The 23,962-nt window shown below is 36.0% G+C and overlaps 3 protein-coding genes across 3 annotated transcripts; all 3 read right to left on the bottom strand.

Moving 5' to 3' along the window:
• Nucleotides 1-1,213: 1,213 nt before the first annotated feature.
• On the bottom strand, nucleotides 1,214-7,900 carry LOC144555743 (laccase-3-like). The gene is made up of 6 exons (XM_078304158.1): nucleotides 7,756-7,900; nucleotides 7,524-7,675; nucleotides 6,930-7,174; nucleotides 5,965-6,093; nucleotides 4,775-5,874; nucleotides 1,214-1,288 (listed from the first exon to the last, which is right to left on the bottom strand). Exons 1-5 carry the CDS (start codon nucleotides 7,840-7,842, stop codon nucleotides 4,784-4,786), a joined length of 1,704 nt encoding a protein of 567 aa, XP_078160284.1. The 5' UTR covers nucleotides 7,843-7,900; the 3' UTR covers nucleotides 1,214-1,288; nucleotides 4,775-4,783.
• Nucleotides 7,901-9,658: 1,758 nt separating this feature from the next.
• MRLK (meristematic receptor-like kinase) lies at nucleotides 9,659-12,788 on the bottom strand. Its single transcript, XM_078304654.1, has 2 exons — nucleotides 10,881-12,788; nucleotides 9,659-10,557 (listed from the first exon to the last, which is right to left on the bottom strand). The coding sequence occupies exons 1-2, from the start codon at nucleotides 12,613-12,615 to the stop codon at nucleotides 9,905-9,907; spliced, it is 2,388 nt and encodes a 795-aa protein (XP_078160780.1). The 5' UTR covers nucleotides 12,616-12,788; the 3' UTR covers nucleotides 9,659-9,904.
• Nucleotides 12,789-17,900: 5,112 nt separating this feature from the next.
• LOC144555529 (Pentatricopeptide repeat (PPR) superfamily protein) lies at nucleotides 17,901-19,237 on the bottom strand. The gene is made up of 2 exons (XM_078303909.1): nucleotides 18,806-19,237; nucleotides 17,901-18,393 (listed from the first exon to the last, which is right to left on the bottom strand). The coding sequence occupies exons 1-2, from the start codon at nucleotides 19,136-19,138 to the stop codon at nucleotides 17,989-17,991; spliced, it is 738 nt and encodes a 245-aa protein (XP_078160035.1). The 5' UTR covers nucleotides 19,139-19,237; the 3' UTR covers nucleotides 17,901-17,988.
• Between the last annotated feature and the right edge of the window lie 4,725 nt (nucleotides 19,238-23,962).

Below are 23,962 nucleotides of genomic sequence, written 5' to 3'. Positions count from 1 at the left end.
AATAACTATTTCGTACCCATTACCCTATAGGGTAATTATAAAATCTAAATATATATATTCAATTCAATTTTCAAACCCCTAAATATATATATTCAATTCAATTTTATGAAAAACAATTTAGTTGGAATTGATTGCATATTTATTTTTATTTTTTATTAAAAATACAATTACATATATGTGAAATTAATGAGTTTTTGATAGGGGTGAAAACGGAGCGGATACGGAGCGGATAATGCTAATACCATATCCGCATCCGTCGGATAATGAGCGGATACGAATACGGATACGGATAGTAAACGGATATCAAAATTCAAAACCAAATCCGCCTTAAACGGATACGGATACGGAACGGATAGTCCACGGATACGGATTCGAATACGGATATAAAACGAATAATGGTCGGATAATTAAGATATATGAACTTCTAAAATACAAATATTAATTAAAACATTAAATATAAATATTAATGAACTTATAAGAGATGAAAGATAATCTATTCATATAATATATATATATCAAATAAGTGTATGGTAACAAAAGATGTTGTGGTGTAGTGGTTTGAAGCTTAGTCTTAAGGCATTGAGATGGGAGGACATGGGTTCAAATCCCACCTATAGCAAATATTTATTCCTCTTTTATATGGGTTTGGCCAAACTATCCGAATCCGGATAATCCGGATATCCGCTCCGTTTAGGACTCCGTATCCGAATCCGGATCTTTTATGGATTTTCGAAAATTATCCGGATACGGAGCGGATATCCGCCGGATAATCCGGCTCCGTTTTCACCCCTAGTTTTTGATGTTTAATTTGTAAAATATTATAAAACTAATTATTATATTAGTAATATCCGTTATTACCCGCTACCGTTTCGTTAACCTATAATATTAACGGGTAATGATAGGGTAGGGTAAAGTCAATTTTTAATGGGTATGGGTAGGGTATGGATAAAGTCAATTTTAATGGGTATGGATATGAAAATGCCACCACCCGACCCGTACTGTAACCATTGACACCCCTATAAAGAATACTTGAAAAATGCTACGGCCTCTTTTACTTAATTTAAATTATTATTTTTTCTTGAAAGAATTAGTTTTTATTTAATTTCCATTTTCTTTCCAATTTGACTATTTTCTCTCTCATAATGGGTTAATTTAAATTTTCTATTATATGCCCTATTTTATTACATGCAGTCCAGGAAAAGAAAGTTCATTTAAAAAAAAATATATAATCGGAAGTTAATAATGCCATCGTAAGTTCATTTACAAAAATATCAAATGTAAAAATCATCTAAAATCAGAACTCCTATAATAGCACGTTGGAATAAAGGGGACTGAATGGTGTATCTGTCCAGAGAGAATCTCAGCCTTCCATTGAGCAAATCCAACAGTCCTAGACCATTATGTTGAATATAAAATATTATACATGCATGTTATGTATCAATTTGTGTATAAGTTTGAAATTAATTATAAACTGACTCGCCACATACTAAGTCACATGAAAATTGTATCTCTTTCTGCTTTTTTCCCCACCGTTTTCCTTTCCCAACGCACTGAATACGCGTCTTTCCTTTCTTCCGTTCCACCTCTTCTCCAGAATGCCCGTCTCCTTTTGCTTTCCTCTCTTCCCTTCCACCAATACACGTTTCTCCTTTTGCTTTCCTCTCTTCCGTTCCACCTCTCCTCCATTTGCTTTCTCCCCAATTTGAAATGACGAAGGACAGAGAGAAGGTCTCAGCACTGCCTCTAGCTCCTCGCCATGTCACACAAATACCGTGTACCGTGGCTCAAAAGAAGCTATGAAGCAGCAGTGGCTGTGCAACTGACACCGGACAAGCAGTTGATGTGTTGAAGCTTACGGAATTGTGTGACGCACCAAGGCTCTACCAGCGATGCATGCAGCAGATGGCGAAGGATTTCTTGGCCGTGCAGGAATTAGATGGCTGGAAGTTTGTGCAGAGGCACGATACAACACTCGAGCTAAAGATTCTTCAGATTCTAGAGGATTATGACGAGGTTCGTTGCATTTTTTAGATTTTGGTTTGGTAAATGTGCTAAATTTCTTGTTACATAAGCTGTGTATCATAATTGATAAATCTGAACTGAACCGTGGTGTTAATTTTGGAAAGTTATATTGAATAAGCGTTAATGCTTTGGTGCTAGAATAAATTTGTGGATGAAAATTAGATTGAGAATCTGATTGGGGAAACTATAGTTAGGGGGAAACAAATCTGCTGATGGCCGAAGATTGTTACAATTTAGTCCGCATAAATATCTTGGGTTTTGGCTGCATTTCAAAAAGTAGCCTTGGAAAAAATCAGAAAGGAATAAGGGATGGTCGGATAGGAAAAATAGAGGAAATGTAGGATTGCTTGTGGGCTTTAATTTAAAATAATTTATTCAAGCTTTATGTAAATCAATAAAGAGCATAATTATAACTGAATACAATTTTTTGTATTAGGGAGAATATACCTTGGGATGCACAAGCCTTATAGATGTCACAGCAGGGATTTCCTTTGGGCTTCTAATACTTGCATTTTGGCTTTCCGTCCACTGCTATGTCGATAATTTTATCGTTTCTGGACAAAACGGTAATTTTAATCCAAACTTGATCAAAACCTTGTTATATGCTAATTGCTTGAAACTACTGAAAATAAATGTCAAGGCCAAGGGTTTCTAAGAAAGATTGGAATAATTTAATTTCTAAGAAATGTTTGTCCCCAAACCCCCAAGTTCCATGTCAGTATCTATCTCGATATGTGTCCTTGTTGTAGTAACTTCTCTCAGCCTCCTTAGTTCTGTACCAGTACCGGTATTAGTTTTAGTACCAGTCCCACTGTTTTTCACATGTGGTTGTTGCCTTCCATGAGTCATTGTGCTGTTATAATACTTCATTTGCTGTAGTACCTCTTCCATTAACTTATCCATATCCTTTTGTTTATCTGTGAAACATCGGACACATGACCAGCAAAATCCAACAAAAATGAATAGAAAAACTGATGCATTTTTGATAGTGGTACAACAAAAAGTAAAAGTAAAAGGATCAAGTTGTTTCCATTTCCTTGGTCTGATTATCCCAAAAAAAGAAAATGGATATTCAAACTTGTACTGTAATACGTCATTATAATGAATAATTGATGCATCATTAGAGAAGTTAGCTGATTTCGCTAATTCTTATCCATTGCGTCAAATTATGAAAGTATCAGGTACTTCTCTCATAAGATTTACAAGAAAGATTTGAGCTATTCACCTGAGCTTCATTGAACTGGTGCAATGTAAGCACCAAAGGATCTGTTGCCAGGGGCAGGAATGTCAATGCTGTCAAAATTAACTGCAAATACCAATTATTAATTATATAGACCTCACCAAGAAAGGCATTTGTGTTCGCAAGAACTTTAACATGATTGTCTTGAATGAGGTACTTATTTTGTTTATAAAATTTTGCGAAAATCTAAAAGACAAATTAAGAATAGGAATGGGGAAAACTTTCCACTAATAAACATGATATAATCCTAACTTGATCTTGATGTTAACTGTTGAGAATAATATGCAAATGGCCAAAAAATATTTGTTATTAATTGGAATTACCACGAATGCTATATGTTGTTTGCTAAGTAGTAAAATTTTGATTAGATTTGCAAATATTACATTTTTGTTCTACTTTTCGATTAAAAATGGTGTTTTTTTTTGTTTTGGCCCACATGTATATTGACTCAAGAGAAAGGTTACAGCTAATCGAGTACTACATAAAAGACAATAAACATAATAAAAACCAACCGAGTTTTAGGTGAACTTTGAGACAATCGGTATGTCTCGGAAGAACTTTCATCAATAATCGAGTTATGTCTCAAGTGAACATTGAGATTAGGTGGAAGGAACATCTTTTGTTATGAAATGAGTCTTTGATGCTAGAGATCCACTTCATCGTAGTTACATTAGGTGGGAAGTAAGCATCTGTATTACTTCAACTTTATTAAGTATTTGATTTTTATAGCATTTTTGAATAATTGATTTGAATAATTTATTAAATAAAGTTTTTTATTTTGTGAAAAGAACAATAGTTTTCTATTTGTAATATTTTTTGGTGGCCGTATACAATGAACAGAGGGGCAACTAATTTTTCTGTCAATTTTACAATGCAATATTCATGTTTTTTAAGTCGTCTTTTCTATTTATTTTACTTTCAAATAATTTCTTGTTTTAGTTGAAGTTTCATAGCTAAGAAACTAGAAAGAAGAAAAGATAAATTTGATAAAAGAAAAAAAGTGAAGAAATGGTTTCACAAATACTAATTTCAGAAATCGTCTTTCTCTGATTGGTTCGTAACCCGAGCTAAAAATTAAAACTAATTTCACAAATAGAGTAGTTAATTAAGTAATAAAAATTGAATTAGTTACTATTATTACCAAGACAACTGTATTTAATTTCTTTTAAGTTTCCCGGATGTAGATTCTTTTACCTTTTAGGTACTCATTTTCTATTATTTCGCTGCTCATTTCTTCTCCATTTACTGAGCCAATCGACTGCCTTCATTCCCAACAATTTCTTTTGTTTTCGAATTCATTTGAATCTCTTTTCTACTATTACAAAGTTCATCGTATTTCTTTTAAAAATGTGTAATCATTCTTGACATATTTTTAGAATCAAATACTAAGATTCTCATTTACTCTCATTATTGACTAATACATAATTATACAATTAATCCTTAAATTAATCATATTTAAAAAAAAGTGATTAAAACATAATTTTTATTCTCACGGCAACGCGTGGTCGGCACTTACTAGTTTCAGCAAACGGGCAGGTCCAACGGAGGAGGCAACAAGCTCTGATCATCCCCTTCTCCATTCTCTACAATAAATGCCATTGCGAGGCCCCACATAAGATGCGCGTCAATGTGGCAATGCAAAAGCCACACACCTGGATTGTCGGCTATAAACCTTATCACCGCCCACCCGTTAACCGGCACGCCAATTGTGTTCCTCTCTGGTGGGTCGACCATGTTGAATTTCTCTGTATCGACATCTGGATTAAAATTCCCGAACCCGGTCGCTAGAACATAGAATTGGTACCCATGTAGATGCATGGGGTGTTCTTCCCCTGAAATAATATTTGTGCCTTGAAAAACTATCTGCACTGCCGAGCCATATTTGAGTCTGTATACCTTTGTTCCCTGCACGGGTTGTAGTAGCGACAGGCTGATGTTATTCGCGGTAAAGTCAAACATGATAGGCGGCTCCGGTGGAAAATCCTCAGTGTATACCCCAGGAACATTGAAATAATATGCTTGTAGCATGGACAAAGTACTTGGCAGGACGAAAGAAGCATTGTTTATGCTAGCAGCGAATCGGTTCCCATTGGGTCCACCACAAACCATACCTGGTGGACAGCCGAGCAGGCCCAATCCAACCGTGAAAAACAAAGTTTCATTGACTGGGTCAGGGACGTTAACCGGGCCAGGGCTATGTAAAGCGGCTGAAAATGCGGTTGCTGTGGAAGTATCATTATAAGCTGGTAAAAGCGGTACAAGAGGGGGAGGCATGGTTTGTACACCATGAATTGCCGTGCAACTGGAAAATTTGTACTCTAAAATAGCAGTGACGGTGGTGTTATCGAAGGGGACACCCTGTGCACTTGCGTAAGCACGTGCAGCTATGTAGTAACGGCCTGCCGGTTGATCTGCTGTGACCAAAACATCAGTGGTCTGCCCGGGGCCCAGCAATATGACTGTTGTTGTGAAGGGTTTTGTGTAGGCAGAATCGGCTGCTACAACAGTCATGTGGTGGCCCGCAATTGAGACAAAAAGCTCCGTATTCATCGCCGCGTTGATGATACGAAATAATGTGGTTTCGCCAGATACCACAGGAAAAATTGATGTACCTAATAATTAATACTTTTGGTTATGCCTCATGGACAGGAAAAAAAAAATATATATTTATTTTTACAATGCATGGGAGTCAGGGAGTATACCTTGGTTGGAGCATGGGAAGAGATCACCAGGACGGCCATTGATTGTGTATGCATCGGATACATTAGGACCCGCTCCGGTGATGGTTGCTTGTCTTAGCACCTCATTTGGATCTCGGTTCCACCATTCTCCTGCTCCCCATGTAACAATTGCAAATCATAATGTTCTTGGTTATTTAATTTGAATTGGAATTTGGGTACACATAAACCCCTTGTAAACTGTATATGTGTTGCTTTATACTACGGTTTATCTTTTCCATATTTCATTTATATAATAATACAATTTCCCCTCCTAATTTTTGATATATTTCGCTGTGCTTGAACTGATCCGAATTGTGTCTGATCAAAATAGGTTTGCATGGGGTAGTGAATTTAACTGCACCGCAGTCATAACTAATTTTTGCTTTGAACTTAATAAATGTATAATATCCAAATCATGGCCATCTTCAAGTAAACTATGACGTTCTATAAAAAGGAACTTGAAAATTAAGCAAACTTTTTTGGTTAGGGAAAAGAAGAAGCTATAATAATAAAGTAGAGGTGCGTAATTTGCATCACTAATATCAGAAATATAGTTAAGACTTGTTGACCAATAAAAAAGGTTGTACGAGCGAAATGTCTACTTAATTAGTATTTCCTTTTCTTTTCATGAAAGGCCCATGGGCTGTTATAATCTACTTTTCAGACATCACAAACAAGTTGTAGAAAGAAGAAATATATGTGAACTTTCTTAACCACCTTCTTTTTTCCCCTTCAACGACTACTAATTTCTCACCTACTGATCATTATGTGACCAAAAATAACACGCACTTAAATTTAGAAAAGAAAAAAACATCAACATGTGGACAAATGCTAAGAGCTAATTCAACTAGTGTAACTTTAGCACATACTTGTCAATTTGTGATAAAATATTTGAATTTAGGTAAGAAAAGAAGAAACCGAAGCACATTAGAGGCCGGCTTTGTTACCAAGTATAATTGGATATTCCCTCTGTGGCTTATCGAACGGGTATGGCTTCCCCAATTTTGGGTAGACGATCAGTGCGCCATGCACGGTAGCTCGAAGCCACAATGCGTGTGCGTGCCACCAGAGTGTACCTTCTTGATTTATAATTGTAAACTTGTACACATAGGTAGCTCCTGGTACAATAGGACATTGCGTTATGTAGTCCGGCCCGTCTGCCCAGCCATTTCTAATCTGCTGGATTCCGTGCCTGATCAAAATTGAAATCATCAAAAGGAGAATTTGCTACATCGATCTTTAAATCATCAAGTCAAGAAATAAGCAAAAATAAAGTGTTTGTTCATTTTACACTATGGAATAGACCATGGAAACATTTGTTTTGTTCATTTTAAATGATATATTTTTGTCGAATTGTTTAGATTAGATGAACCAATGCATATGAAGATCTCTTTTGAGCCATAAACAACTGGATATGGCATCAAAAGAAAAAATAATCTCACACTATCTCACACTTTGACCATGTTTGAAGCAACATTTTTTTTTTTGTAAAACAAATGCTTCATTAAATGGGAATAACTAAGGCAAAAGGGGGCGAATACCAGTGAAGAGTTATGTTATATCTCGCCAAGTTGGTCACTTTAATTACCAATGTGTCCCCATCGGTTGCCGTCAGAGTCGGTCCTGGATATTGACCATTCACTGTAATTACCTGATGCGTCTTGCACAGCCTCTTCACTGAAATTTCTTTAACCTATAAACCAATGAAAAAGAGTTCATGGAAAATTGGACATAAGTGCTATGTCATTCAAATATTGGACAAAGGACACTCACCACAAAGTCTTGATATTGTATCTCTGCATTTGCGTAGACAACGGCAAGCAACAACAGGAGCAGACTTGATAAAAATGAGCTGAACATGACAGTGTTAAGTGCATGGACCTCTTTGTAGCTAAGCAAAATGAATTAGTAAAGAATTGAAGCTCAGATGGTGAATAATATTATTTATAGGTAGAAGAGAGTCGGTTGAGGTGGTTTGGAAGATTAGGTTTTGATTTTTGAGCATAGATCTGTTTTTTTTTCTTTCTTTTTTCTAATCTGGTCAAGCTTACCATTTGGTGCACCGACTACTAGCCTGTATATGATTTCTGAGTACTGATTAGCAATGTGACATGCAGCAGCCAACAGTAGTCATTCTTCCATAACAAGACTCTTTACAAGTTGAATTGGCTATTTAATTTGTGGCTACATCACCTTTTAACATCAAAAGATTAGATTTCCTGTGAATAACAAGCTTGGCCGACAAATATTTTCTGTAATTGTCAGTAATTAATTAAGGCGTGACTAAAGCCAATTGCACTGTATAGCTAATAGCTCAATCTATCTCTTTGGCAATTTATCTCTTCTAGGGAAGTCCTTAATTTTAAGGAGGAATTGATTTATTGGCGGTATTCTCTGTTCTGGCCTCATAGAATTTCTCTATTAAGTGGCAATTCTCTACATTCAACTAACTTGATTTATGCTTGACCAAAAGCAAGATTGAAAGGCAAAGTTACTTCACTTTCAGAAAATTGAAATTACAGGTACTAGATTGTAAAAAGGGGGTTACCAGGACAATGTCCTAATTTCTAGACAATTTCCCTTTTGCTAATTGGAGTTCATACCAAAATCCAATGATGTAGTATACAAATATGTAGATGAAACAATTTGACAAACGGTACTGCATGAAGGAAAAATAAATAAGCAAAAAAAAAAAGCCATGAGAGAGGAGTCTTTTTTTTGAAAACTTGGTAGTAGCTACCAAGGTTCGTGAGGGATATCGAACTCTCGACCTTTGGGTATAACAACTCTAGGACATCTTTCTAGCTAATTGTGCTACCTCCTAAATGTATCTAGTTCAAATTTCTTTTAAATATTAGATAGTTAGATTTAACACAAAACAAATTATTTTTAACATGTAATTCATGAAAAATATGACCGTGTGGCTGTGTATTTTTTTTTAAATATTGACTGAGTTAGTTTTGACAAAAATATTATTTTTGTAAACAAGTTCCAGTCCTTTTAACATTTTTAGTTTATTTTAACACACATAGTTACAATTCTTAAAGCACATGAGTGGTTAAAGAAATGTTTAAAAGAATTAGCTAATTGTTTGTAAGAACAATATTTACATTAGAAGTAAATAATTTAAGAGCGAGTCTATGGTACTATGCATATTACGATTTGTTACTGTGCTACGGCTCTATATTTGAGTTCATCTTGTTCTCCATATTAATATGTGTTTGGAGACCAAATTTTACATTTTTTGAAATTTTTTTACTATTTTTTTAGATTTATTGAAAATCACTGTTTTTGGATGGTCCAGAATTTTCAGATCAAGTGATTTTCTAAATATCTAAAAAAATAGTAAATTTTTTTCAAAAAATGTAAAATTTGGTCTCCAAACACATATTAATATGCAGAACAAGATGAACGGTTCGGATCGACCGTTAGGATTTGAAAACTCAAATATAGAGCCATAGCATGGTAACAACCCGTGACACATAATTATCTGATCTTTTTTATCATTATATGTTGAAATCAACTAGCTACATCGTTAAAAACAAATAATAAAATATCTAAATGTACTGTATACATGTTAAAAAGACCAAGTATACTAATGCAATTCAGAGACAGACATTGAAGAAGTGGATTTAAACATTTCTCAATAAAAAAAAACATAGTTTAGTCCGAATTCTTAAGATAAAAATTGTTCGAATTTCAGCTATATCATCTTGCGATAACAAAGAGAGTTACACATGAAATTAGAAAACAAAGAACATCATAACTAGATAGCAAAGCTATCCATACGACCCTACTACACTATGTACAAAATGAAAAACAATAAATAAATCATAAATAAATAAATAAATAAAAGCAACATGAAAAACTAGAACTAGGAACCTACCACATAACTACCAAAATTATCACTCAATTTTTCTCCTTAATTTTCCTCCTCATCGCCCCCGGTATCATCGACATCACCGGCTTCACCGGTGGACGACGGACCTTCATTAGATTCTACCACCTCTGGTTTGATTTCCTCTAATTGCTTAAGAATCTGCTGCATATCCGGCCTTGCTGCTGGTGACGGGTCAACACAGTGCAATGCAATCTTCAATGTGTTGACCAACTCGTCCCCAGTAGCACTCCCGGCTGCGGCATCTTTCATCAATTCTAGATCAAAAACTTCATTTGTCCATTCCTCCTCCACCACAGATGCAACCCACTGTGGCAAATCCAAACCATTGGTAGTGTCACTTGGCGATTTACCTGTCAAGAGCTCAAGAATAACCACACCGAGGCTATACACGTCGGTTTTGGGGTTGGCTTTCTTTAGTTTGGAGAGCTCGGGGGCACGATAGCCCAAGGCACCAGCTGTTGCAATCATGTTTGAGTTTGCAGCAGCACTCATGAGACGGGAGAGGCCATAATCTGAGATTTTGATAGTTGATTTGTCATCTAGAAGAATGTTGGCGCTCGTTAAGTTGCCATGGACCATGCTCACCTGAGAGTGGAGGTGGAGTAGACCGCGGGCGACGCCTATGGCTATCTTCATCCTTGTCGGCCAGTCTACTGGGGTATCTGGTGCACGGGCTGAAGTTGAAAGGGAAGGGCAACAATTGGTATGTTAGATACAGTAGATTTGGTTTAAGCATTATGTCAAACAGTAGCTTATGGGGATTTGTTTTAGAGCTCACTAAATAACTCCTGCAATATTTAGTGATTCTAACTATACAAGTTTAACAGAATCAAGTGAAATATATATTCAATTTGAAATTTATTCAAACAATTGAGTGAAATTATCCCTTATAATATTAATACCAACTATACCAATCAAGGACTGAAAGCAATAATAAGAACTTCAATGATAGCAACTGTAACAGGTAAATCAAAATCAGAGGAAGATAACAACATACCATGGAGGAAAGAAGCAAGGCTTCCCTTGGGCAAATAATCGAACACAAGGAGTTTTTCGCCTTTAGGTCCCACATAATAGGCCCGAAGTGCAAGTAAATTCGGATGCCGTATTTTACCAAGAGCATTCACCTCTGTCTCAAACTCCTTTTGGCTCTTTGTAATCTTCTCTCTCAACCGCTTTACCGCGACCTGGCTTCCATCCTCCAAGGTTGCCTTGTAAACCGTCCCATAAGTGCTCTTACCCATTATCTCAGCAGTTGCACACAATAAGTCGTCAGCCGTAAAGGCTAACTGCCCATCAAAATGTACCAGTTTACCCCCGGTATCGCCACTTGAGGTAACATCACTCCCTGTTGTGGAACCAGCTTTACCACCCTTTGCTGTGGTTCCAGCAACTGCGGTGCTCTTCTTAACTGAATCAGTGCCTTTCTTATCACTACTACTTTTCTTTTTGAACGAGAATGAGATGAGAGCACAGAATAATAGGAGCAAGAACAGAAGTGAAATGCCGACAATGGTTAGAATCAATTCTTTGGTGTTTAGTTTTCGAGTTGCCGGTTTACTAGGTGTTGAAGGAGAAGGGATAACAGTAGGAGAAGGGGCTAAAGGACATGGAACTGAGGCACTATAACCACACAACTGGAGGTTTCCAGCAAAAGAGCTGGAATTGAATTTCCTGGAGAGGAGAGGAGAAACAGGGCCTGAGAGGTTATTGTAAGAGACATTGAGAGAGGTAAGGTTGGCTAAGTTATCGAAGGATAAAGGAATCTCTCCAGTTAGGTTATTCCCTGACAAATCAAGCTGGAAAAGGCTTGAGATATTTCCAATTGTTGCTGGTATATCACCGGTAATGAAGTTTTTAGAAAGATCCAAGGTTTGGAGCTTAGAGAGGTTCCCAATTTCTGAAGGAATAGTACCATTTAGCCCGTTGTTGTTAAGCGACAACTGTTCGAGCGAATGTAGGTTGCTAATGGATGCGGGTATACTACCCAAAAGGGAATTATGATCCAAATACAGAGTATTGAGATGATATGACTTGTTTGCCTCTCCCCACGAATCGGGAATTGAGCCAGATAGGTTGTTATTATTAAGAAACAAAAATGTAAGGGGAGGAAAGATGGTTAACCCAACAGGAATCTCACCAGAAAGATTATTGTAGCTAAGATTAATCCTATAGAGCTTTGTGTTGTTTGAAAAGGAGGGAATTGAACCGGTGAGCAAATTATTGCTTAAATCGAGGGTCTGGAGCAACACGCAGTTACCAATAGAAGCCGGGATTGAACCGGAGAACCGGTTATTGAACAAATTAATACCTCTTAAATCACGCAAAAAGCCAAGGGACTGAGGAATCTGACCACCAATTGAATTGTCGTGTAAACTGAGCTTGCGCAAAGCAGTCAATTGACCGACTTTTTCTGTAATGTGGCCGCCTAGCCCCTTCCATGGCAATTGAATCGCAATCACCTTCCCCAGTACGCACTTGATACCGGTCCATGCGCCAGAGCACGCATCAAGACCCGTGCCATTCCAGCTCTGAAGGTAATTAAATGGATCAACTAACCCCTGCTTGAACGCTTGGAGGCCTTGAAAGTCAGCTTGTGTAATCACAACCCCATCCCAAGATTGGGACGAAACATTGGTCAACTGGAGTAGTAGCAGGAGGAATAGAAAGAAAAGGCTGGAGCATTTGTTTATGCTTTTGTGTTTCTTTCGAAATTGATGGTGGTTAGCCATGGGTGGAGGTTGGAAAGAGAGAGAAATTCTTTCCTTTCTCCTTTATGCGTAGAGAAAGTGTTACAAACTGGTGATTAGAGGAGAGAAGGGAGCGAGTGAGAGAGAGAGAGGAGCGAAGGAGAGGCTTGAAAGAGAAGGGAGGAGGTGTCAAAGGGTTTAAGAAGAGCAGTGAGATGGGATTTCTGACTTTGTTAAATATTTGGGGAGACAAACTCGGAGACAGGAACGGTATTGGTCAGAGGTAGAATTAAGATGCTAACTAACGGCTAGTTTTCTCATTCAGTGCTCCTATATCAGTAACTGATGGGGAAGTGAGTTAAAGAACGAGACGACCTCTCCTTGTCGCAGATTCCCCTACATTTCTTTTTCACTATTGTCCTTTGTGTAGCGAATTTATAAACAGTATATTTCGTACCTGCCAGATTAAGATTGAAGAGAATGAGCCGTATGGATTCCGATTCCAAGACAAACTCCAAGCTGCAGGTGGTATATAGAAACCCCACTAGAAATAAGAAACAACACCCGGTTCGTGATAGACCAAGTTATTCGAGAGCATTTAAAACGAGGAAATCTTTTGATCCAAGTCTAGGTGAAATTTTCACGTTCTCCAACGGCTAAGTTTTCGTGGGGCCCACCACCTACGTGTTCGACCAATGAGAGAGTAACTGGATGAGCAGCATTAAGGAACCTGGAAGCACGAGATGGGGAGCACGTGGCGTCTTAAATAAGAACTTAATCCCAAGACAGCAAGGTCAGAGTTCAGAGCGGGGGTATTTTTTTTTGACAGTTGAAGCCCTTAGGCATACAGAGCGGGGGTAAATGGATATCCGTAATTTCATGATCCAATTCACCTCCGAGCCGCACGTGCATTACGAAAATGAATTCATATTTTTCTTTAAAAAAACATATTTATTTATGATAACTTTTATCATTATAATCTTTGATTTTTTATCTGTAAAATATGAAACATTAATTCAAGACTTAAATAAATTTACAATTATTAATATTGTATTAATGCTTATTAGTTTCAATAAAAACTCATTAAAATATACTTAATAATTTATTAAATTTGTGTATGAATTTGAAAAAAAACATGTACTTTACTGGATGGAAATAAATCTGCCGTTATTTTTTTAGAATAGCAGGAATCTGTCATTCTGATCTTAACTGTTGATCTTTTTTGAGATTCGTATATGAAAAAAATTTCATTGAAATTCGTACATAAATTTATTTCCTTACAAGATTGCAAACAAACCCGGTATGAATAGAGGCAGAAGCATGTACTAGGAAAAGAGAGCTTAGCTCCTCTATGAATTGAAACTTTTTAATTGTATCCTTTAAAATTGTTAGTTCTTATTGTAAAAATTATTATTACATGATCTGCTTTGTAACAAAAAATTACATAACACTTATTCATCCGATCTTTATATTTCAATTTTCTGATTCCGCTCCGAATACAAATGAGTTAGACCTAACTAGATTTAGACTTATAAATTGTGATGAATTGAGCCAGCGAGAAATTGATTGTAGCCTCAACTAATTAAAAAGCCTGGCTTGAATTTGACTTGTTACAAGTCGAGCTAGCTCGATTTAACTTGTCAACTAAAAAACTTTAGCTTGTGTGCTGACTGGATTAATAGCTCCAACTCGTGAAACCAAGTGTAGGTTGCAAGCAAAATTGTGTAGTTCAGGGCTTCAAATTTCAAGTCAAAATTCATATGCATTGACAGTTGCTAAACTGGGAAACAAACTTAATCATCACAAATTGACATCACTTAAAGTTATGACAAGTCAGCACAACTTATTCACACATGTACATCACATGTAATACATAAAAAATTCAAAATAGAGCAGTTCATGAAATACAATGAAAAGTCTAAGTTAAAATTAATGTGAATTAAGTTCATACAAACCAATTCATATACACCAAGTTCATGCAACCATATTCAGTATTTCAGCTCTTGTTTAGTAAACATCAAATTAAAAAAAAAAAAAGTCACATTACTAAAATTTTTTTTAAAAACACAATTATCATATTGTCTTGCAAATCTTGTCAACTATTTAAAGTTTTAGTCACGCGAGTTACGTGTAATTAGGACCATTAGATAATGATTAAATGGTGAATCTTGAATAAACTAACTTTTATTATGATTAAATGGTCATGCGAGTTGAGACACGTTTGGGCACGGCGTGACTCACATGGCATGACATTTGCATGCATGCCGATATCACCCGTTGATATTTTAGTCACAGTACGGCACATGAAAAATTAACTTGTTCACAATATGGCATGACACGAAACCAAAGTCACGTGTTAACAATGGCACGGCATGACACAACACCTTTTTTTCCCTCTACTGTCGGGTGCCGGTGGGGGGGGGGGGAGACGAGGACCGTTTTGTGCGGCACAACAATAACAAAGTCACCGTATTATACATTTTTTTATTGGAGTTATTATTATTAAAAAAAAATGAAAAGAGTTGGATTTTTTTTTCATTCTATTATTTAATTTGTAGACCTGGATAAACCAGCAATTTCAGGTTTTGATAAGAAACTAATAAGATCAGGTTTAATGAACTTTTCATGAGCAATGCGCCAATGCAATGTTGCTCGCGCATAGTATAACACAAACTCCATTCTCTCTCTCTCTTTTTGAAAACTTGGTAGTAGCTACCAAGGTTCGTGAGGGGGAATCGAACTCTCGACCTTTGGGTATAACAACTCTAGAACATTTTTCTAGCCAATTGTGCTACCTCCCCTTTCTTCTCTCTCTCTCTCTCTATATATATATATATAGGAATATGCTAGCATGCTATGCATAGCATAGAGTCCCTCCATGCAACGCCTTGAATTTTGACTTTTCAAAATCCTAACGGTCGATCCGAACCGTTCATCTTGTTCTCCATATTAATATGTATTTGGAGACCAAATTTTACATTTTTTGGAATTTTTTTATTATTTCTTTAGATTTATTGAAAATCGCTGTTTTTTTATGGTCCAGATTTGCTGAAAACAGCGATTTTCAATAAATCTAAAGAAATAGTAAACAAATTTCAAAAAATGTAAAATTTGGTCCCCAAATACTTATTAATATAGAGAACAAGATGAATGGTTTGGATCGACCGTTAGGATTTTAAAAAGTTGAAATCCAAGGCGTTGCATGAAGGGGCTCTATGCTATGCATAGCATGCTAGCATATTCCATATATATATATATATAGAGAGAGAGAGAGTGGCTAATATGCATTCGGTTGCATATGGACCGAAGTGCTTACGGTCCAAATTTGATGTTTCAAAATCCAAACGGTCGATCTGAACCGTTCATCTTGTTCTCCATATTAATATGTGCTTGGAGACCAAATTTTATATTTTTCTGAATTTTTTTTACTATTTATTAAGTATTTTACAAAATTATTGATCCAACGGTAGCTTAACAAAACAGTAAAATCAGCAGCTACCGTTGGATCAACAATTTGGTAAAATACTTAATAAATAGTAAAAAAATTCAGAAAAATATAAAATTTGGTCTCCAAGCACATATTAATATGGAGAACAAGATGAACGGTTCAGATCGACCGTTTGGATTTTCAAAAATCAAATTTGAACCGTAAGCACTTCGGTCCATATGCAACTGAATGCATATTAGCCACTCTATATATATATATATATATTTTTCCCTTTTGACAGCAGTATCCTCAAGCCTTGAAATAGAAAAATTAATACAGCATTATCACCCTTCTAGTTTTCTTATTTGAGTGAGTCTATGGTACTATGCGTATCACGGGTTGTTACTGTACTACGGCTCTATATTTGAGTTTTCAAATCCTAACGGTCGATCCGAACCGTTCATCTTGTTCTCCATATTAATATGTGTTTGGAGACCAAATTTTACATTTTTTGAAATTTTTTACTATTTTTTTAGATATTTAGAAAATCACTTGATCTGAAAATTTTGGACCATTCAAAAACAGTGATTTTCAATAAATCTAAAAAAATAGTAAAAAAATTTCAAAAAATGTAAAATTTGGTCTCCAAACACATATTAATATTGAGAACAAGATGAACGATTCGGATCGACCGTTAGGATTTAAAAACTCGAATATAGAGCCGTAGCACGGTAACAAATCGTAATATGCATAGTTACATAACTCACTCTTCTTCTTTTGTTACTTGTCTTTCATTTCGTTTGAGTTCAAATGAACTTCCATGATTCAGTCATTTAGAAATATTAATTAGAGGGTCCAATGCTTCCATTGTGCCTCATTATATGCCTTCATTTTGAAAATTTAAAAAATTGAAATCATTATATTTTAATTTTACTTTTTGAAAATGAAGAATTAAAAATAACGTTAAAAAATTATCTAAAACAGTGGAATTTTTATTTATGCAAGTGTTAAATGCCAATCAAATTAAAAGTAAAATGTCATAATTTTTTTTGTGTTTGACTAATTAATAGGTAATATAAATCATATCGAATGGTTTCATTAGAATATTTAAATTTAGAATTTGAATTATTGCAGTTTCGGAAGTAGAGACATAATGGAGGCAAAGAAAAAAGGTATTTTAAACCCCCATGTTAATTATAAACTAAACTGGGCACGCAGTCCACATGGAAAAGCACGGAATTAGCAAACTATGTGTGGCTGTGGCATGAGTCCCAATAGGAAATAAGCACAAAAAATTAGCCTCCACAGTAACCAGTACTCAGCATGGAGAACAAGATTTTACATTATGAGTAAGGCTATGGTGCTATGGGTTGTATAGAGGGTTACGGTGCTACGGCTCAATATTCGAGTTTTTAAAATTCTTACGGTCGATCCGAATCGTTCATCTTGTTCTCCATATTAATGTGTTTGGAGACCAAATTTTACATTTTTTGAAAACATTTTTTACTATTTTTTTTATAGGTAGAAAATCACTTGATCTGAAAAATTATGCACCATTCAGATATTTGATTTTCTACCTATCAAAAATAATAATAAAATTTTAAAAAAATATATAAAATTTGGTCTCCAAACACATTACAAGATGAACAGTTCGGATAGACCATTAGAATTGTAAAAACTCGAATATTGAGCCATAGCACCGTAACCCTCTATGCAACCCATAGCACCGTAGCCTTACTCTTAGTCTCTTACATAATCCTCTAAAATTTCTTCACTAGTTGCAGAAAGTTCAAGAAACTAGAGGAACATGTAAAAGCAGCACCCCACAATTGAGCAGATGCAAAATACACACTCGTTATAAAACACATAAGACATTAGTACCAACATGAAAATAATTAAATTAAATGCACTTGCCCCTTGCAAAGAGAACTCTAAGAAAATAAGTAATCTATTTGTAATATTCTATGATAATTAAAAAAAAAATCAAATCATATCCGTTCATCATCATCATCATCCAACAAATCCTCTGGTGAGTCATAAATAACCATATGAGGAAACAAATCTAAGAACTCTTGCTTCACTCTTTCTCTAATTTCAGGATAAGGCACAAGCCCCTTTAAAATAACCCTAAAAGGAAGCGACAGAGGTGGATCAGGCGAGCCCCTCATGTCGTCATACAACTCCATCGCAAAATCAATTAAACCACTGTCACAAAATGCCCTTACCAAGTCACCATACGTGTGCTTGTCCAATTGAACCTCTTCTGATTTCAGATCAGACCAGACCCGCCGTGCCTCTTCTAGCTTCTTGTTTCGTGCTAATGTGAAGAGCATGTCTCTGTAAAAGTACATGTCAGGCCGGTACCATATTTCTTTCCTCACTACGCCATATATCTACAATAGAGGCTGAGTTAGTGATATACAAAACAGAAGTATCCACTGATAAATGATGCCAATTTCATTTTTCCTATTTTCAAAACACCAATGTGCATGATACTGATGCAAATTAAAAATTTCTATTTACAGACCACCAATTGCATGATAAATGATGCCCAATTAAATTTTTATTTCTGCAGACCACCAATTTGCATTACAACCAAGGAAATGAACTTTGAACAACATCTAATCCTAACAGAAAGATCAGTCATTGTAATTATTTTTGAATTAGAAACAATAATTCAAAACAGAAATACACCACGTCGTAATAACTCCGTGACATCACTGCCCCAATAATTACTACCAGTTGGCAGCTGCATATACATCACATATTAGAACAAAAAGCAAGAATAGGGTTTCTAATTCTGACCTTCATGGAGAGGACGATGAGATCCTGGCGCTGAAACTCGGCGAGCACGGCGAGGAGGTCGGTGCGAAGGAGGCGGGAAACATGGGAGCGCACAAATTGGTCGAGGCGAGCGGAGGCGCAGGCTGAAGGCAACGAGGCGAGGCGCTTCATCTGTTGCACGACGAAGATTCCCTCCTTCCCCATCTCCTTCTTCCTCCGCCATATCGACAGGTTCGGAGTCGACGCTAGAGAAGAGAACGAGGGTTTTGGAGCTACGGTTTGTGTTAGTTCCAGGCCGGCGCATCGACTCCGGCTGAGGTAGATGTGGACCCCGGTTCGCCGGAGTAAGAGCATGGAGGAGAGAGCAGTGAAGAAGACGCGGGCCCCGCCTTCAGAGCGAATCGTGCGAATCTCAGATCAGGCGTCCAGTGAATTCATTGTATTTTGTATGTATTGGTCTGACTCTGAACTATGAACACTAAATCAGATTTCTACGAACTCACAGTTCGATGTCACCAGATCTTGAACCGTTCGTTTTAGATCAGACAGCTTTTCTCATCAAATTAACAAATAAAATACACCCTTAAAAATTATTAACAAAATAACATCCGGTAGTTGCTACCTGAATATCAAAAAAAAATTTATTAACAAAATATCTCCGTGACTTCTATTTTTTTCTCTTTCCCTCCTACTCCTCTCCAGTTACTCTCCTTCAATTTTTTGGTATATAATTAGGGGATGTCTACAGTGTAGCAAAGTGATTTTAGCTGTAATGCAGCAAAATTAAAATAAATCATAGTCATTAATTTTATTTGTCTGAATGATTCAAATTAGATAGTCCATTTAACTTTTGTTATCCTATCTGATGTTTTACTGAATAATTTTTCGGAAGGGTGAAATAGTCAATAAATTTCTTATTTTCTGACCCTCCCGTCTACGTCTCCTGCTCTTCTCCTCTGCTTCTCTCTCTTCCTTGCCATCTCCACCTTCACCATTGTTGAGCACCCCAAGTTCTCACGACGCCTCTCTTCCTCTCCTGACCACCCAAGCAAGCCGCCAGCACGATTTCTTCCCACTCCAACCAAGCCTCCAGCGCAATTTCTGGCGCCTTTCCTCCCTCCACCACTTCGCGCCTCTGTTGGATGAAACGATGGGAACTTTCAAGCCGATCGTGCTTTATTGGATTTACGGTGGCATTTACCAACTATTACCTCAAATGGAGCGATTTTGACTGCACACGCGCCGGGAAGAAGCTCAGAAAAATATCAGTAGCTTGCCTTGCATTGTCAAAGGGATTCTTTTGCAACAATTCTTTCTAGTAAGAAATATATGTTGGGATTTAACGGTGCTATAACCAAAAACCCATTTAGGCTTAAGTTGCGGAATGACCGTAGAACAAAATTTCTACGGCCAACTTAAGCTCATGATTAAACGGGGTATGTCAGGAAACTTTCCAAGGCGGTCCACCTTCAGTATTCCTTTGGCATCAAAACCCAATTTAATCCTTTTACAGATTTACTCCATGATTGATTTCTAAAACTTTAATCTACTTACCAATTAAATAGATTAATATAGCATATTTATACCTTGTTTCCAAATCACAGTTGGAATGCAGACCGAGTGAGTAGAGCCTCACCAGGGAAGGAATCGACTCGGAGTATCACACGTGTGATACCTCTATCGGTTATCCACCAGGACTAACCGGAGAGCAGTTTATTTCTTCTGCCCGAAATATCGTAAACCGCGGAATTCTGCAAAAACACTATTCACGGGGAAAGGACGAAAACCCGTAAACACGAATTTTCGGTTGCTCAGTTTTATCAATATGCAAAACTGACATACCGCGAAATTCGGTAAAACACTATTCATCGATCCCGTAAATATACTTCACAACAACTCGCAAGATTATACGTCAACTACGTATAACTTTCTTTTCTCAACCGAAACACTATTTGGGAGAGAAACCGAGAAAGAGAGAAAATACCGATCCGTTTCGACACGAAACGGTATGAGTGAATTAGCAAATTTCTCTCTACCCCTCCACCCCTATTTATAGGGTTTAGGGTCGGTTGCCAAAAGACCAAAATGCCCTCCAAGTTCGGCCTATTTACAAGATATGCCATTGAATGGATAAGGATGACATGTAATGTGGATAAGATCGATGACGTGTCATCTGGATAGGATCAATGACATGTCATGCGGATAAGCACGAATCTGAAAAGACCCGAATGCCCTCGGCTCGAATACAAATAATATTCGTATAATTATTCTGAACAATTATATATATATTTCTTGCGGTTGTTGTTTCGGTAATTTATACAATATGTCCTGCACATTTATAAATTAACCGGTTAACTTTTATACAACGTGTCACACACGTTTATAAATTAACCAATGTTTTTGCTTGTTATTTTTTACATAACATTTATAATTTAATTATAACACGTATAATTAATTATAACCATCTTACTATTGATCATAACCAATTTATAATCAATCACAATAAGATTCTCCGATTAACTCCTATATGGTGTGACCCAATAGGATCTGTGTTATGTTGGTAAACAGAGTTAAAACTGTTTTAACTTCTATAATCATGAGCGGCATCTGGCAACACATCATGACCATCCAATTACACAGATGATGCTGTACAGTACAATATCACGATCCAGTAAACAATTTACTTGTGTCTGTTCTTCTGTCTCATAGCTATCAGATCAGTTTCAAGGTAGATGTGTGTCATCCTTGCTAACTGAATCTTTTCTTGATCTTGAGCAAATTATCAAATATAATTACTCTTGTAATTATACCGCTAGCAGATAATCTTACTCTATTAAGGGGCCCAGTGATGCTATAGCTCGTATAGAGATACGAGAGACAAATAGTATTCTTGGTAAACCATCACTACCTCAGCTAAGCCATGTATACCGAAGAGCTACCGTTATAACTGCATTTTACCGACAGCGTTTGATAACAATCACACATATACATTTCTTAGTAGGAAAGATGAATACCTCATACTGTAGAACTTGACACTGAATGAAAACATAAATGACACGAACACAATTCTATTTAATGTTTCATTCGGGGTCTGTCAAATACCATGTTCCTAGAACATGTATCTATGTGATTAAAATGACATCTCGTGTCAGGTGGTTTGTAAAACTTAACCATATTTTAATCCACATACTAACCTTATCGCGGTAATTAGTGTTCCTGCTAATTTCCTTGGTCAGTGACTTTTTAAGAGTATATATTATCTATATTATGGAATTTCACAATTTCAGTCATGAACTCAAAATGATCCATAAATTCAATAATACTCAAGGCAACAAAATGATATTAATCATCTAATTCATGAACAAAGCTTTATGATAAATTATCGTATTATTGACTTCTAGATTATTACACTAACAATATATATATTAGAAGCCTAATTTACTTGTTCCCATTTGTTCTTTATCTCTGAAATGTGCTGCCAATGGTGAGACGAACCTAGGTAACTGTTTTATAGATTATTCTAGAACTGTTATGTAGATTTGGAGACAAACTGGAAAGGAGTAATCTTCCGAATTCTAGTCTGTGTTTGATGGGAATAATCAGTAATTACTTAATTTATGGAAAGCCTAAAATTTGTAGAGAAATTAAGCAATTTCTAAATCCTATTAATTTTAAATTTACATTTACAAGTTTGTGGTCCAAGCTTTCAACTTTATAGTTGAAGGATCTGATTTGTCTAAATTTTTCATATATGTATAGCTTTATTGTGGCTAACACTGATTTGGTGCTGAGAAAGACTGAAGTAGCAAAGGAGAATAAATATTCAAAGGGAATCTAAGATGCTTTTAAAATACACTAGAAAGGTCATCGCCGAGCAATGTCAGGTTTGTGGTCTCCATATCTCAGCCACTGCAATGTCAGGTTTGTGGTCATAGAAGGTAGTTAGTTTTGTTGATAATCACCATACTGGACATAGAAGTTGTGGCCGTTTCCTGCTGATAAGGTCATGCAAGGTTATGCATATATTCTCACACATCTAGGGATTCCATACATAGTAAGTTTAATTCCAATAAGATAAATATCGGATTTTTTTATCACTATATGAGAAAGCAATATTAGAACTTTCTTAGTTTAATCCTTAGTTGTATGTACCATAGTGAAGATTGTGTAATAACTGATAATGAGGACTACCATAATACCTGATGAAATTGACGTGGTTCAGGTTTGTTGATGGTTAACATGAGACTGATTTAGCTATTGTTGATTTGCAGCAATTATAAATTTATAAGCCCCTGTTCATTTTTTGTCCACACAACTTCACAGTTTATTTGAATACATCTGATAATTAAATTAGTAGTCAAGAACTAAATTAGCTTTTTAATATTTATTGCTTATTGGTACTCAATCATTGGTACAAAACCCATGTACCAGCACCTTAATCAGCTCATTTGTTCTAGAACCAACACCTGATCCAAACCAGTATTGAAATTCAAAATTATAATACTTTATAATTCACTCTTAATTTTTAATTTTTTTTAAGTTTTATGATCATTACTTTGATTGGGTTTTGAGAGACGAGATTCGCGACCTGGTAATGATCTGGAGACGAAACATGATTCACTCGGCTAGTGTTCTATGCATAATAGCTGTTGAGTCTAATATATACGTTGGATTTATCGATGAAAAGATCATTGTAAAGATTGGACCAAGATACAATGTCGGCAATCTTGTTCCTCACAATTTCAAATTAGTTGCTCATGGAAGAGATTACGCAGTCTGGGAGATGAAGACATGATTGATTATCAATTACAGGGTTATATTTGGCAAAATGTTCTTATTGTTCTTTTTATTACTTTTTAATCTTCTTTTTAATTAGTTGCCAGAACAGAAAGACATTGCACTCTCAATTTACTGGCCAGTTTTTTGGCATTATATTGACACAAATTTAACCAAAGTATAAATTTTTCACTAGATTTTGGAGTTCATTTTGTTTGTTTCTGATGTAACAAGCTACAGATTCATCATCTTTAATATTTTCATGATTTTTCAATCAAAAGCTGACTAATGTATGGAGAACATTCCAAACAAAATGTAATGTTTTTTTTTTTTGAAAATAAGGCATATTACTGTATATTCCATTAAGAAAGTAGCAGCAGTTACATATTCTCGTTATATAAC

This window comes from Carex rostrata, chromosome 6 (genome assembly GCF_964058835.1).
Source record: "Carex rostrata chromosome 6, lpCarRost1.2, whole genome shotgun sequence".
Classification (NCBI taxonomy): Eukaryota; Viridiplantae; Streptophyta; class Magnoliopsida; order Poales; family Cyperaceae; genus Carex; species Carex rostrata.
This window is presented reverse-complemented; position numbering and strand designations above follow the sequence as displayed.